The sequence below is a fragment of the Malurus melanocephalus genome, unplaced genomic scaffold, assembly GCF_030028575.1.
Source record: "Malurus melanocephalus ecotype Western Australia unplaced genomic scaffold, MMel_1.1 scaffold_5, whole genome shotgun sequence".
NCBI classification, from domain to species: domain Eukaryota; kingdom Metazoa; phylum Chordata; class Aves; order Passeriformes; family Maluridae; genus Malurus; species Malurus melanocephalus.
Genome location: NW_026623237.1, coordinates 4018920 through 4032451, shown reverse-complemented (window position 1 = coordinate 4032451; position 13532 = coordinate 4018920). Strand labels below are relative to the sequence as shown.

Here is a 13532-nt window from a genome sequence, read left to right as displayed (position 1 = left end):
TGAACTATTTATATGCTATTGGGAGCGGTGTGGCACTGCCAGACCAATTTGTTGAACAGAAGCATGTAATAACAGATACAGAGGCATGTAATAACAGATACAGARGCATKTAATAAYAGATGCATGGGTACGARGTGACACCGTGTTATCCTGTARAAGAAAGGCAGAACCYRAGCGAAGAGTTGGTGGTCTGACACTGCTACATGTGGGAGGGCTCCTCTCTTGTGGGCAGGGTGTATGTGAGTGGGCAGGAGAATGGAGGGTGGCCTGGCTATCATCCTGCTTCACCATGTTGTATTTAGCAAAATTGGTTGTCATTTAGAGAAAATATTTTTGTGTTAGTCTGTGGCAAAACCAAAAAAAAAAAAAAAAAAAAAAACCAAAAAAAGCCCAACTAAGTTTGGGGTCATGCCATTGGTCTGGCATTGACAGTATTAGCTCTGAAATGCCCACTCTCACCCTGTACATTCCTCCTGTGCACAACTTTGCTGGCTGTGTGGTGTGTGGGTGGGGGGAGGCTTATTAGCATGCATTTCACACACCAGTGTGTATGTGTTTTCTGTACRGGCACCGTCTTTTCCTACTTATCTKTTTCAGTTAGGGGAGTGTGCTCTTTTGAAAMGAGGCACTTGAAGGTAAGAGAGGCATGGGAATGAGGTGGCTTTGGACTGCAGAAGAACACTTGCCTTTGTAGTGTCTTGTTAGTGGGAATTAATTGGGCAGTGAATCGGAGTGGCATTCCAGCATGTCTGGGACAGAYCTTTTTCTGAGGAGGCATATCTGTGAGGCTAAAGGTCTGGAAATTCCCACCCAGGATGGACCCTCTTCAAAGCACTCTGTAAAATGAGCAAGGGGTCTCCTGTATTAATCAGCACAGTTCATCATGCAGAAAGAGGAAATCCTTTAGTAAATTCCTCTTTATAAAAACTAGGTGAAGACTGGTTGAGCTAATTGGCTTATAAAGTTCAGGGAAGAGGAAAGCAGAAAAGCTGGTAGTGAATACATTTAATTTGCTCTTCTTTTAAAAGCAGTCAACTAGCACAGAACTAAGCATTCTCTGAGCCCTGCCTCTCCAGACCCTGCACTCACTTGTCTAGSAGCAAATGTACTCAAACAAATTTGTTTTCTTTGAAAAAACAATATTTGCCACTTGGCTTTCTAGCACTATGCAAAAAACATACATTTTATTTCTTCATAYATGGTGAGACTGAAGTGCAAAGGCAAAAGTCATATAAGATAAAAGAATGAGATTTGGCTTTTAGCTGAAATGGGTTGAGCAAAGCTTCCTCCATCTCCCTGCKTCTAACTACTCAATTATATCTCTCAGAAACAAGCACATGAGACTGGGCTTGTTAATATGGGTCGGATGTTTGTCTCCACATGGAAAACTGCTGGTGCCTAATGTATGTTCCTAGGGTGGGGTGTAGGTGCTCTTGCAAGGGACACATTTGCTCAGCTGGGATTCCCCAGTCTTGCGACAATAAAAGAGCTTCCCACTTACTCAGGTGGAGAGTWCTGGCCTCTCCGGGAGCTGAAGTCATAGAGTTCTCTACCTGCTGTGAGAAGATGTTTGCAGTATCTCTGCTGCCTGTGATACCTTTATTACCCCAGATTATGGGACTGGGGGTTGCAAAAGTAAGGCACCCTTTACTAAAATTGCTTTGGTTGTGTGGAAAAAATTAGGGAGCACTGCATCCAGTATGACTGCAAAAGGATACCTTTAAGAAATTAAAWGGATGGTGGAAGGACTCATATAGGTCTCATAAGGTCCTAACAGCTGCCTGTGCTGATTTGCTTTCTAGAGAGAGCAATTACTTCCTGTTGGCATGAACTTCTTTGGATAATGAGACACAACAAAAAATTGTAACTAAGTGCACCTGGTTTCCATAACAGGTTATCCATGTGTTGTTTGCAGTGTTGATCCTGCAAATGAGAGGTCACTTAGGTCTCACAAAGGGACATGCACTGAAGGCAGGAGTCCCACTGGTGCTGTGAGGCATGGCTGAGCTCTGAGGCAGTCAGTCAGTGGGGTGGGCTGAGAGCTGCTGAAATTAAGCTGCTTTCTAATCTAGCACAACTTGCTATTTTCATCACTTGTGTTACATACTGCAYTTTCTAGACTTAAATAAAAACTAAATTTAAATACTGTTTCTGAAGGATAGAGTAGAGGGTGTTTCTCACCAACAAGGAAGCCTGGGCTCAGGATGGAAGGACCAGGATACAGGTCCTGATATGGAAGGTGTCCTGATTCGKGACACCAGATACTGAAGGTGAGGATACAGGACTCCTGCGCTGCTTCTGTCTGATCTGTGTGTGTGTGACCTCGAWTAGGGTGTCTCTCTCCGTGTGTCTCTCTTTTCCCCCTGGACGTTGCTGTGCTGTGGTGCTCCTTGCAGAAGAGGAAGCGTTGTGGGAAGCAAATTCCTGTAGCAAAATAAGAGTGTAGCAGCCCATGGCAGGCGCACAGACCAGCAGTAAACGCTGGCAGCTCACCACCTACAGAGATGGTTGTTGTCAGCTGTGCGTGGCTATGTGGGGGACAAAGCTGTTTGTGAGTCAGAAAACAGGTTATGAGAGAGCTCCCTAGCTCTGACAACCCTTCCAWAACAAGCCAGCATTTGGGATTTGATCAGATTATGCTGTTCAGAGTTACCAAACTGCAGTGGGGAAGCACAGTTTGCATGTGTGTTGCATAGTAGTCTTGTCCTGTGATGTCTAAGATGTTCAACCTTCTCAGTTATTGCCTGAACAATTCATGTGAGGTCTGTTCACTCAGTGCTGGTTTGTCTTTAAGCTGGGCATCAGTCCTCTCCAACAGGAGCCTTTCTTTGCATTTGATTTCTGTGCATCAGTCCTCTCCAACAGGAGCCTTTCTTTGCCTTTCATCCATACCAGATTGAGCAGCTTTATGACAACATCCCCATTTTCTAATTTAGGGGAATTTTTTATTTACCCCACAAGTGAAAAACTTYATAGTGCATCTCTGCTATCCTGGGATGCTCTGACTTCATCACTGGCACAAGAAAGATTTTTGCCTTCTGGAAGCATCTGAATTTGATGTGAACCTGCAACAAGCTGAAATCATTGCAGTGATGGCCAAATATTCCTTCTCGAGCTGTGCCCAAGAGCAGGACAAGAGAGTAGCAGGCACAAGCAGAGACTGTAGCCTCGCCAGTGAGCTCTTTGGCTCTTGTAATGAAGAATATTTGTCCCTTTCTCAAGGCTAAAACTAAAACAGGCTTAAACCAAGGTGACCATAACTCTCCACTGTGAGAAGGAGTGCACTTCTCCCTCACCTAGCAGGATAAGCATTTCATTCTGATTATTTCCAGTGACACCAAGAAAATTAGAGGCTATTGGAACACAAAGCAACGCTCCTTGGTGCTTGACATTTCTTTGTTGTACTTTCCCCGCTGCTGCCCTTCATCACTGTGAGCAGCGTTAGCTTAGCAGCCCTTCGGTGCTGAGCATCTGCTCTGGCTCACAGCGAGGGAGCTGCCTGCAGCCCAGCTTTGCTTTAGGGTGCCTGGCACGCTGGACTAGGTTGCCGTGTTTGGCTGATTGGAATTGCTCCTAACTAGCTAATTYTGCCGCAAAGGCAGGCTGCCCTGCCTTGTGTTTCACAGCAGCCGCATCTTAACAAGGTTGCTGGAGGAGCCTCTCTTCGACATTGCTGCCTCACCCCTTTCATCACTGCTCTTGCCAGACAGCTCTTCTAGAGTTAAGCTGTGTGCTGAGAAAATCGTCTATATTTGTTTGCTGTGTTTCTTGCCAGGGGATCCTGAAGCATTGTATGTGCRCAGAGGTTTTTTTACCTCCTGGAAGCGTAGCAGCTTGCTGCCTGCAACGCGGAGGCTGCTTGAAAGAGCACTTCTGCGCCAGGGGCTGGAGTTCAAGGGAGATACAGAAAGGCATTTGAGGAGTGTCTGGATGAGGACTCACCTTTGGAACTGGGCAAAAAACTTAGAGAGCATCATGGCAGCTCACCAAGCCAGAATAKCCAAATACTGCTTCCTTTTAGCCAGCAGGAATGCTGCTTCCCTCTGACTGTAAGAGGCAGCTCRAAAACAGTTGTGCCTTCCTTCATCTCCCTAAATTTGTCTATGCAGGACTCATGTCGGAGGTCTCTCCTCCAAGATAGTCCCCGTCTCAGGTGTACTGGAGCTGTTCAGTTCCTAGTTCTGGGGAGTAGGAGCACCAGCTCATTTAAAGAAGCTTTCTTTCGTGTTTAAGCCAGGGAAAAAGAACAGAAACAGAAGAGGCTSTGTTGTTAGCAGTGAGGTTTTACAGACTGAATCCCTACCTTTGTGCTGAGTCTGTCTTTTGTGTGTAACCTCCTTGAACAAGCGTGAACTCCCCAGTAGGCACTGAAGGCCAGAGCTGATGTCTGGCTCTGTAATTGCTGTTGACCTTCCTTTGTTTTCATAYCCATTGGGAACCCTGGGGAGTAGCTGACTCCTGGTGTGGTTCCCTATGYTTTCTTGGGATGGGATAAACTGCTTCAGCTCTCTGTCCAGAAAACCCAGGAGCTCCRGGACTACCTGCAGAGTTAATGCTCATTGGGTGTTTCCTCATGCCAGAGACAAGAGAAGAAAATGTAATCAATTTTTAATTGATAGGCACTTTCAGATATTGCCTTTGAAAGATGATAACATAGGCCGATTTGCACTGTCCCAGTGCAAATCAAGTAAATTCCATTTTCCTGCTGAAGAAGATTAAATATCTTCTGCATCCTTGGCTGCCCTGCTGTTTCAGTGACTTAAGGAAGCATCTGGAGCATCCCTGTTCTTTTGTAACCCTTTGCCAGCCCCAGRCGCTCCCTCGGTGAGGCCCAGGAGGGCACTTTCCTTGCAGTACATGTCCTTGCAGTCCAGTGAGGGAAGCTGGTCTCCCATCCCTCTTTCTCCTCTTCAGGAGATCAACTGCTCTGAGTACATCTGAAGTGGCTGTGCCATTTTTTTGAGCCTTCTTTTTTCTCTTCTCTCCCCTTTTTCTCTTTCTTTTCCCTCTATCACCAGCTGGCCTAGATTATAATGTGAGACCCCACCGGCTTCAATTAAGGAGCAGATGTGTCAGAAGAAATGGGGATAGCAGCTAGGGATGGAGATGACACRTTCATGGCACTAGGTCTAATCAAACAGCTTCTCACATTATTCTCACTGTGAGGTGGGAGACGTGTGAGYCGAAGGCAAGTCAGCACTTGGAGCACTGGCAGAGACACATCTCCAGGAAAGCCATCCRTAATGAGCTGACCGTGCCACTCAGCATCAGGCAGCAGCAGCTCTGGAAAGGGCTGCATTTAATCCACCTAAGTGCAGCAAAAGGTCCTGAGACAGAGCTGAGAACCTTGAAAAGGCTGCCAGGTGGAGGGGATGATGGGCATGATTGTACACTGCATACCCACGTATGCATTTGTGCTCCTGGGAGAGGGGACACTGCATGCCCACCTGTGGCATGGTGCATGTGCCACCTTCATCTGTGGTGAAAATTGAGATGTCACTACTGTCACAGAGCTGTTGGTGGCTCTTGCTGGGGTCAGGCAATGGGAGAAGAGAAACTGGTGTGCTGGAGCCCTCCCCAGCATTGCTCTGTTCAGGGCAGCAGGGATTCCAATTGACCCATAATTGTTGGTGGAACTGTGTCTGTGGCACTGCAGATGCTGGGTGTTGAAGGTTTTTTAGCCTGGCTGTGCTTGGCAATTCTGGGGCCCTTTAGAGGAAGCAGGTGCTCTGTAGATCTGTCACGCACACAAGTTGTCTGTGGAAGAGAAGGTGATTTGAATCTGGAGAAGGTCAGTTGTGATTATGCTGAAGCTGCTGTAAATTATTTCTCCCTCTTTTACATTTAGACTAACAGCTGTTTTGTGTTTAGGAAGCTTTTCTCATTTTAGATGGAGAGCTTCTGGTTATCCCCATGCTGTAATATTTTAATTAAGAGTTTATTGCCAGTGAAACGTCTATCAGATGGCTGCAGAGATTGAAGTCCTCTGTCATTGCATTAAATAAGGAATAACATAAACAGCACCAATCCAGACTTTCTCCTTGCTSTGCCTCAGCCATGCCCAAATCCTGGGGCTCCTGTAAATTTTTGCTAGTGCTAAAGACATAGTAGTCTCCCTTTGCTGAGGAGGTGAACACACACCACCATTCCCATTCTCACACTACTGGCAGACAAGCTGGCATGGATGTGACTCACCTCCCAACATCACAGAATTGTTCCCAGAGACAAAAATAGGACCCAGGGTCCCTGTAGCTAGTCCCTGATGTGCTGTAATGACGTGTTTGGGAGAGGSCCTCTAAAACCCCTTCAGGTCTGTGGGGAGAGCCAGTGCCCATCCCTCCACCTAAGCACAGCATCCTTGCTAACCTTGACAGACACTGACAAGAACAACACAACTGCTTGGGAGCTTGGGAGCTTTGAAGCTTGGGAGCTTACTTGCCTGCTCAGGAAGTGCATTTCATGCTGTGTAAGAGGACTCGTTATTCTGATTAGATGTGAGCATTGAATCCAAGCTGTGATACAGCTCCTGGTGTTGCACTTCTCACACGGAGAGCAGGGCTTGGTAGCTCCTCCAGGCGGTGCTCAGTGTGGCATGAGTGCTTGCTAAAGGTTACCCCTGCCTGATAAATGGAAGGAAGGTAGGATGTGTCCCAGCCCAGTCAGAAGGGAATGTCAGACATCATTGCTTTTGCTGTGATGGGCCCTGGCTCCATTCCCTTGGCAATCAAAGGTACCTGTCTCATCAGAGGGGTTCGGGGTGTGGGTGCTCAGTGAGGCAGCTGTTCCCTGACAGCGTTCCTGTCTGTCGCTCTCCAGTCCCGCCCGTGGTGGAGCCAGCCTTCCAGGACGTGCGGCAGGGCATGGGGCACAGCGTCACCCTGCGCTGCACCATGCTCAAGGGCAGCCCCATGAAGGTGGCCACCTCCGTCTGGCGCTTCAATGGGAGCCTCCTGGCGCAGCCCCTGGCCGAGCAGCAGGACTACTCGGAGCTCAAGGTGGACAGCGTCAGCCGGGAGACCAGTGGGAACTACGAGTGCACCATTTCCAACGACGTGGGAGTCTCCACCTGCCTYTTCCAGGTGTCTGGTAAGTCACAAAGTGCACATCAGAGCCAGCTGTTGGATGGGGTCATGGGCAGCTTGCACCTCATAAACTGGTGCAGGTACACTGCCTCTACTGCCTCCTCTGATCAGGAGGAATGGTTTTCCATAAGCCAGCAGACAGATCTGTCTCCATCATTCAGGCAGATGGATGTAGAGCAGTTAAGTGCTAGCCACTGGTGCATTTTAGAGGTGTTTGACCACTTACAGGACTTAAACTCAAAGCTGCCATCAGCTCTCAAGCTTAGGCAACCTGTGTTGTTGATAACTATTGACAAAGRGGAAGTGAAAAGCTCTGTACATCCCTCCAACAGGCTCCAAACCATCTAATTTCCCCTTTAAAAGCAAACAAAGAAACAAAAACTATATTATGTATTTCTGTGCCTTCCCTGTGAATCCCGTCTGTCCGTGTTTCACAGTGCTTTCTAAAAAAAAAACAGGAGCTGTGAATGGACACTGGTACCCAATGGGTTTACTGCTCACAGTTTTCTGTGAATTCATCATCCACTGTAACAGGACTCCCCTTCAGCACCTGCAACTGCAAAGAGGGATGGCAGAGTTAGAGCRTCTGAAACTGCACATCTGACCTGGCCTTTCCAGCTGATCATTAAATCTGCTTTTCCCATAACCCCAGAATTTAGTTGGGCACAATTTTTTAGAAAAGCTCTCCCATGAAGTTGCCTTAATAAGCAATAAATTCAGCTCACATACTCAGGTTTGAGTCCAGGGCCAATTTACAATACTTTTCWTGACAGGTTTGAAAAAATGAGAMGGAATCATCCAGAGARGCCTGATTTTGAARCAGGTTTTTCCTACATGTGCTGTAACTCTGAGATGCTTACAGAAATTYTTCTTCTACAATTTGCGTCCCTTTTCCGRACCTTGCTCTCACCCCTTGAGATTTCCTGGCATTCATCTTGGATGAGTGGATTTTGCTTGAGAGCTTTGGCCCTCTCTACCCTCTCTACCTTTTTCTTATGCTGGTAATTCTCAGGTCACTAAGTGATAGCAAACCATAATGAGCCATCACAGAAAACTGTGTACCTGTCAAGCCTGAGAATGTTCCCAGGAATTTCTCASTGGTGGCAGTAGCAAATACATATTGGCACCCAGTGGGCCATGCTGGGCCTGAGATAAGATCCCCTCAGCAGAAAGCAGGATTCATCCCTAGAGAGCACTCATCAGGAAAGCAGCAAGCCTTTAATTTTCCTGCATCCCTTCTCCTTTTCCAAGGCATTTATATCTGATAGTAGCTGTTCAATTCAACATCTTTGCCTGTGTCCTGGACACTTAGAAATTAATTACACCTTCTGAGCCTGAAAAAGTAACCTGAAAAATATTCCCAGTGACTAGACTGCTGTACTTGGATTGCTGGAGTTTTAATTCCCATCAGCCACAGCCTTCCTGTTTGAGCAGGGAGAATAACATGGTCTCTTTTTTGTTTTTGTTTCTTCTCTGTGGAAAAAGAAATATAAACCTTCCTATGTGACAGGAACACAGGGATCCGTTTGTGACTGTGGGGTGTTCAGATGTACTGAAAATACAATACATGTATCTGGTCAGGATGGGATTATTTTCTTCTGTGGATGGGTGATTAGCTTTCCAAGATGTTTTGGAAGGGTAGTGAGGCATCCAACCCATTCTTCTTGAGGAAGTTACCAGGGTGGCCCATGCTGTTTATCATCTGCTCCCTCACTGTCCACAAGCACAGAAGAGCCTGAAAGACAGAAGTGAATAACCTTCAGCTCTTCCCGTCAGCTGTAAGCAAAAGACAAAACTTTCCAGCAGTGGTAAAAGTTTCCAGAAAGAAGTTCTGAAAGTATTTTGATGTGCAGCATTTCTATCAAAAAGCTTTTTTTTTCCTAGCTTCTATTTCCATCTTGGAGTCAATTAATAAGGAATTAATACCATGCAAGATGATGATTATCATCAGTTCTGATTTTATTTCGAAATCCATTATGAAGCTTGACTTCCACAGTCAATACAAGTTGAATAAGCAGCAATTAGTCTCTGAGGTAGTTCTGAACTTCTTGGTTGTGCAAAAAATCAAGTCAATAAAAATAATAAGAGAAAAAGGACTTGGAAATAAATATCAATATTATCCGAGTTCATAAAAAATAAACATTGAATCCTGTCAAGCCTAATTATAACCATACAGAATGGCAGGGGCTGTGATTYAAGTGGAAAGGTGCAGCAGACATCCTGGGGAGATGGTGTTTGTGCCTTTTCTGCTCTCCAGCAGATCCCTTGCTGCCCAGGCATCTCTCTGGTCTYTGGTGATTTAGACCAGACCTGAACTCAGACACCTGAGTTTTCATTCAGCTCCAACTCCTGCCTGACTCAAAACAGGACCTGCCAAGAAAATGAAGTTCACTGGGTGAAATGATTGTAGTTTCAAATAAGGCAAGACCCGTTGTGGATAAGACCTCGAGTTGCCTGTGAACCCTGTGCATTAACCCCCAAGCTGCTGGGCTGCAAGGCAGGACCCTTCAGATTCTGTTTGGTAGTGATCCAGGACAGCAGCTGCTGAGGAAATGATTCAAAGTCCCTTCTTCTCTGAACTCTTGTTTTCTCTCTGGTACGTCTTTTCCTCCTGCGTTTCCCAAAGCTGCACTTTGTTTTTAAGGAGAGACACGGGTTTAGAAAAGACATCTGTGCCCCTGCCAGAGCTCCCGCTGCTTTTGCCCAGGCTGAGGTCAGCGTCCCCTTTGYTGCCGAGTTGCCTGTTGTGTTACAAAAAGGCTGGAGTACTGTGTTGCCAAGGCAGGGGAAATGCACAAGGAGCAAGGTCTCCTTTTTAATGCTGTGGTCCCTGTGTGATAAATAACACTTTTCCTATGACCTACTGGCCAGATGATCTTTCCTCAGGGTTTGTTAGCAGGAGTCTCTGTAAAGCAGCAGATGAAATGGGAGGAATGCCAGTTTAAAGCTGTTACTTCAATCTAAACTACAAAGCAAGGGAGAAAATATTAGAGCTGGTTCCAGCTGGAGAACTGAAGTAGTTCCCGCCTTCTCAGGTGCTGGTCATGTCCCACTGGTTTTGTAGGGCTGCTAATCCTCCCAACAGTTTAGGCTGTGAAAGCAGTAGTGATTCACAGAAGCCTGTGGCACATCAGTGCTACAGGAAAGGTGTCCATTGTGTTAGAGGCAGGTGGATAAGCTGGGTGAGTGGAGCTCTTCCCCTCTCACCACGTCTCTTTGTAATTTTCATTCCATTTGATCCCACTCTTTTACTTTCCTCCCTCTTTTTTCTTTTTTTCCCCTCCAGCAAAAGCTTATAGCCCAGAGTTTTACTATGACACTCCCAACCCCACCCTGAGCCAGAAGCAATCCAAGAATTACTCTTACATCCTGCAGTGGACCCAGAAGGAGCCCGATGCAGTGGATCCCATCCTCAAATACCGCCTGGAAGTCCGGCAGGTAAGGTCTTCTGGAGCCCCAACCCRTGGCCTTGGGAAGGCAGCCTTCCAGGTGGCAGTGACATCAATGTCTCCTTGCTGATTAAGAGCTGAAGGTGATGAAATTGGCAGATCCTGATGGTCTTGCACCTTCCCCACTCAGTGGAAGAGAAGGCCAAGTGCACAGCTGGGTGTTCATTTTTACCTCTGGGGTTGGGTACACTCAAGATTTTTCAAAGCTCTGTGGTCCCCACTGGGCTGTTAATGCTCCATGCTTGGAATGGGGTTTTAATGGGAGCAATGCCTTATAGTCATTAGTAGGTGCTGAAGGTTTTATAGGCCAAAGATTCAAACRAGTGAAATTCCATCCTCCTCACTCGTATGGAAAAAAGGGAATGAGCTGAAGAGCTCTCCAGGCAGGAACTGCAGGAAAAAGTCAGTGGYGGCTGTTTGCGTTGCAGAAGGGCTTTCATCCTGTTGCAGTTACTAAGCTATTTGGCCTATATGAACTCTGCAGGGGAAGAGAAGTGGGTTTCAAGGTTTGTGAGTTTGAAGAGATATCATACTGGGGGTTGGGGGCTGGAGGGAGAACTGAGTGAAATCTGAAGGCATCGCTTGTTGGAGAAGGGTAGGGAAAAGAGTTTGATGTTTTTAAAGAGCACATTATCTAAGCAGGATTGCTAGGTGCTTTCATCCACACCCAGCAAAGCGCCTGCATTCAACATTTTTGAAAAATGGGGACACTTAAAATTGGTGTTTCTTACCATTCACTGGTCRCTGGGAAGCAAATGCATTTTGCGAGGAAAAGTTTGTTTACTGTAGATAGAAAACAAAATAATTAAAAAGATTCAAGTGTCTCTTTCCTCTAGTTCCGCACAGTAGGCTCCAGTTTTATGTCTCCRTTTGATTGTGAGCTCTCTGGGGTGGGACAGCCTTTGTTTGTTACTCACACTGCGTGGAGCATGTTGGCAGTACTTAATAATAATACAGGACACGGGGGAGCCTCTAATAATGAGGGCAGTTTGTCATAGTAGATCTTCCCTCTGAGCCAAGTTTTGCTATTATCAGCACTGCAACTCAATGAACAAATTTGTGTGTTTTATCTTTCTCCAGTAAGTTGAGGGTTTTTTCCTTTTTGCTCTGTGTCTGAAAGTAATCTTGGTTCTATTCTTAATTGAGTTCCTACTGAAAGGGATCAAGAAAAGGGAAAATCACTTTTCTSCTTTAAGTTAGGACACGAAGAGAGCTGAGTGGCTTGCAAATTTAAAAACACACACCCAGTTTTGTTCATACCCCATTGTTTACTGCTGTTACTGTTTTGCAGCATCGCCACCACACAGTTGTGGCTGTTGAGTGTTGTGTTTTAGAGGAGCATGATACCGAGGCCCTGCTGCAGTCATGTGTATGGGAAGGCTCTTAGAAATGTCCATGGGTGTCATCATGGTGGCTGGGATGGAATAAGGGAAGGCAGAGGGAGGAGGAGGAGGCAGGGGAGTTTTGTTCCCACTTCCGTCAAGCACAAGCAGGAAACACTTCGTTGTGGTACTGCTATAWAAAATTAGCCCTGTCCTGGCTGAAACTGGGGCACACTGGAAAAAGGTTTTATGGTATTGCCTCCTCCTGGCCTTTTTCCAATGAAAATGATTGCATTTCATGGTGAGCTCTCCACCTCCATGTGCCGTACTTACTGAGCCCTTTTCATTCCCTTGCCTCAGATGATCACATCCCCTCTCATATCCAGTCTCCTGCTTCCCTGTGTTCGTGTGCTGCCTTCATGGTGTTTTCGCTGTGACATCTCACTTGGGCTCCAAGCAGCCTTTTGACACCTTTTRACCTTTTGCTCCTTCCTGTGCTCTATCACCTTCTCACATGTCCTGCAGATTCTGCCGCTTTATCACACCCTCTTCTCTGTGCTGGGGCACCTGGGCTAAGCCTTGCATCCTTCTGTTYCATTGTTGGACTGCAAAACATAGTGCCCTTAGTGAATATAACTGTGAAAAGCCCAAAAGCTTAAGAGTGTTACTGACTGGAGAGCCCTTAAGAAACAGGATTTGTCTGCCTGAATGTGGAGCTGCTGTTCACTTGTACACCCTCCTCTGGATATGCTGGCTTTCCAGGCACAAAAGTCTTCCTGGAGAGCTGGGATTGAATGTTCTCCTTGGGTAAAACAGGCCTTRCACGTGACCAGACACAACCGATTTATCGCCAGCATAAAGCTGAAAGCTCAGCCAGCCAGCACCCCTCCTCCCCCAGCCCYAGGAGCTCTGCAGCCTCAGTGGGCATGGCAGGGGCTCTTCAGCACCTTAAGGATGAATGAACGTGTCACCAGCAGCCTGCAGTCTTGGGGTGGTGAGGGGCTGTCATGGAAAGAGGGGATGGAAAGAGGAGAATTAACTCTTGCTGGGTTGGAAYGCAAAAGACAACCTGGGATGCCCACTGGTTGCAATTTGGTTTGCTGGTTTTCATTTCACACTCCCTGGTTTGCTTGAGGAGCTCTTGGCATATGGAGTATGAAGATCCCCAAGCAACAGGATGCTTTGCAAGGCACCTGGGAACCCTTGAATTAAATTTGCCAGCTGCAGCTGCTGAAAATGGGGCTGGGTGAGAGTCAAAGTTGCTGCTTATTAATTTGCTGCTGCCATGCCTCCTCCAGTTCTTCCTGTTCAGCAGCTTCCTAGGGCATTACTGGGGGAATTGCAAGCAGCCTGGGGGAGTTTGGTTTCCTAAGCAATGCAYGGGGGCTCCCAGCAAGATGGGCAGGTGCACTTCCAGCAGAGCTGATTGTTCCCTGTGCTGCGGAGCAGGCTGAGCGGCGCAACAGACGCCCCAGTTCCACTAGAATAAGAATTAACTTCCGATTAAAACCATCTAAGCAGCTCGACAGCTTGGAGCCACTGACCCAGGAAAGCACGTATGATGGCAACTTGGAGCAAGCTCCTTGTAAAGCCTCTGCTCTGTGTCTTGGCAAAGAGGCTGTGGTTTCCTGGAGGGTATCRTTCGGGTGGGCTTAGGCAGTGGCATTGTTGAGTGACAA

At 46.8% G+C, this 13532-nt stretch overlaps 1 protein-coding gene across 1 annotated transcript in view; it reads left to right on the top strand.

Moving 5' to 3' along the window:
* Window positions 1–13532, top strand: part of MDGA1 (MAM domain containing glycosylphosphatidylinositol anchor 1) — a 137265-nt gene that overhangs the window by 84035 nt on the left and 39698 nt on the right. Inside the window, exons 9-10 of the mRNA XM_057370903.1 lie at window positions 6817–7086; window positions 10369–10520. Of these exons, the coding sequence (XP_057226886.1) occupies window positions 6817–7086; window positions 10369–10520 (422 nt within the window). The remainder of the gene's footprint in view (window positions 1–6816; window positions 7087–10368; window positions 10521–13532) is intronic.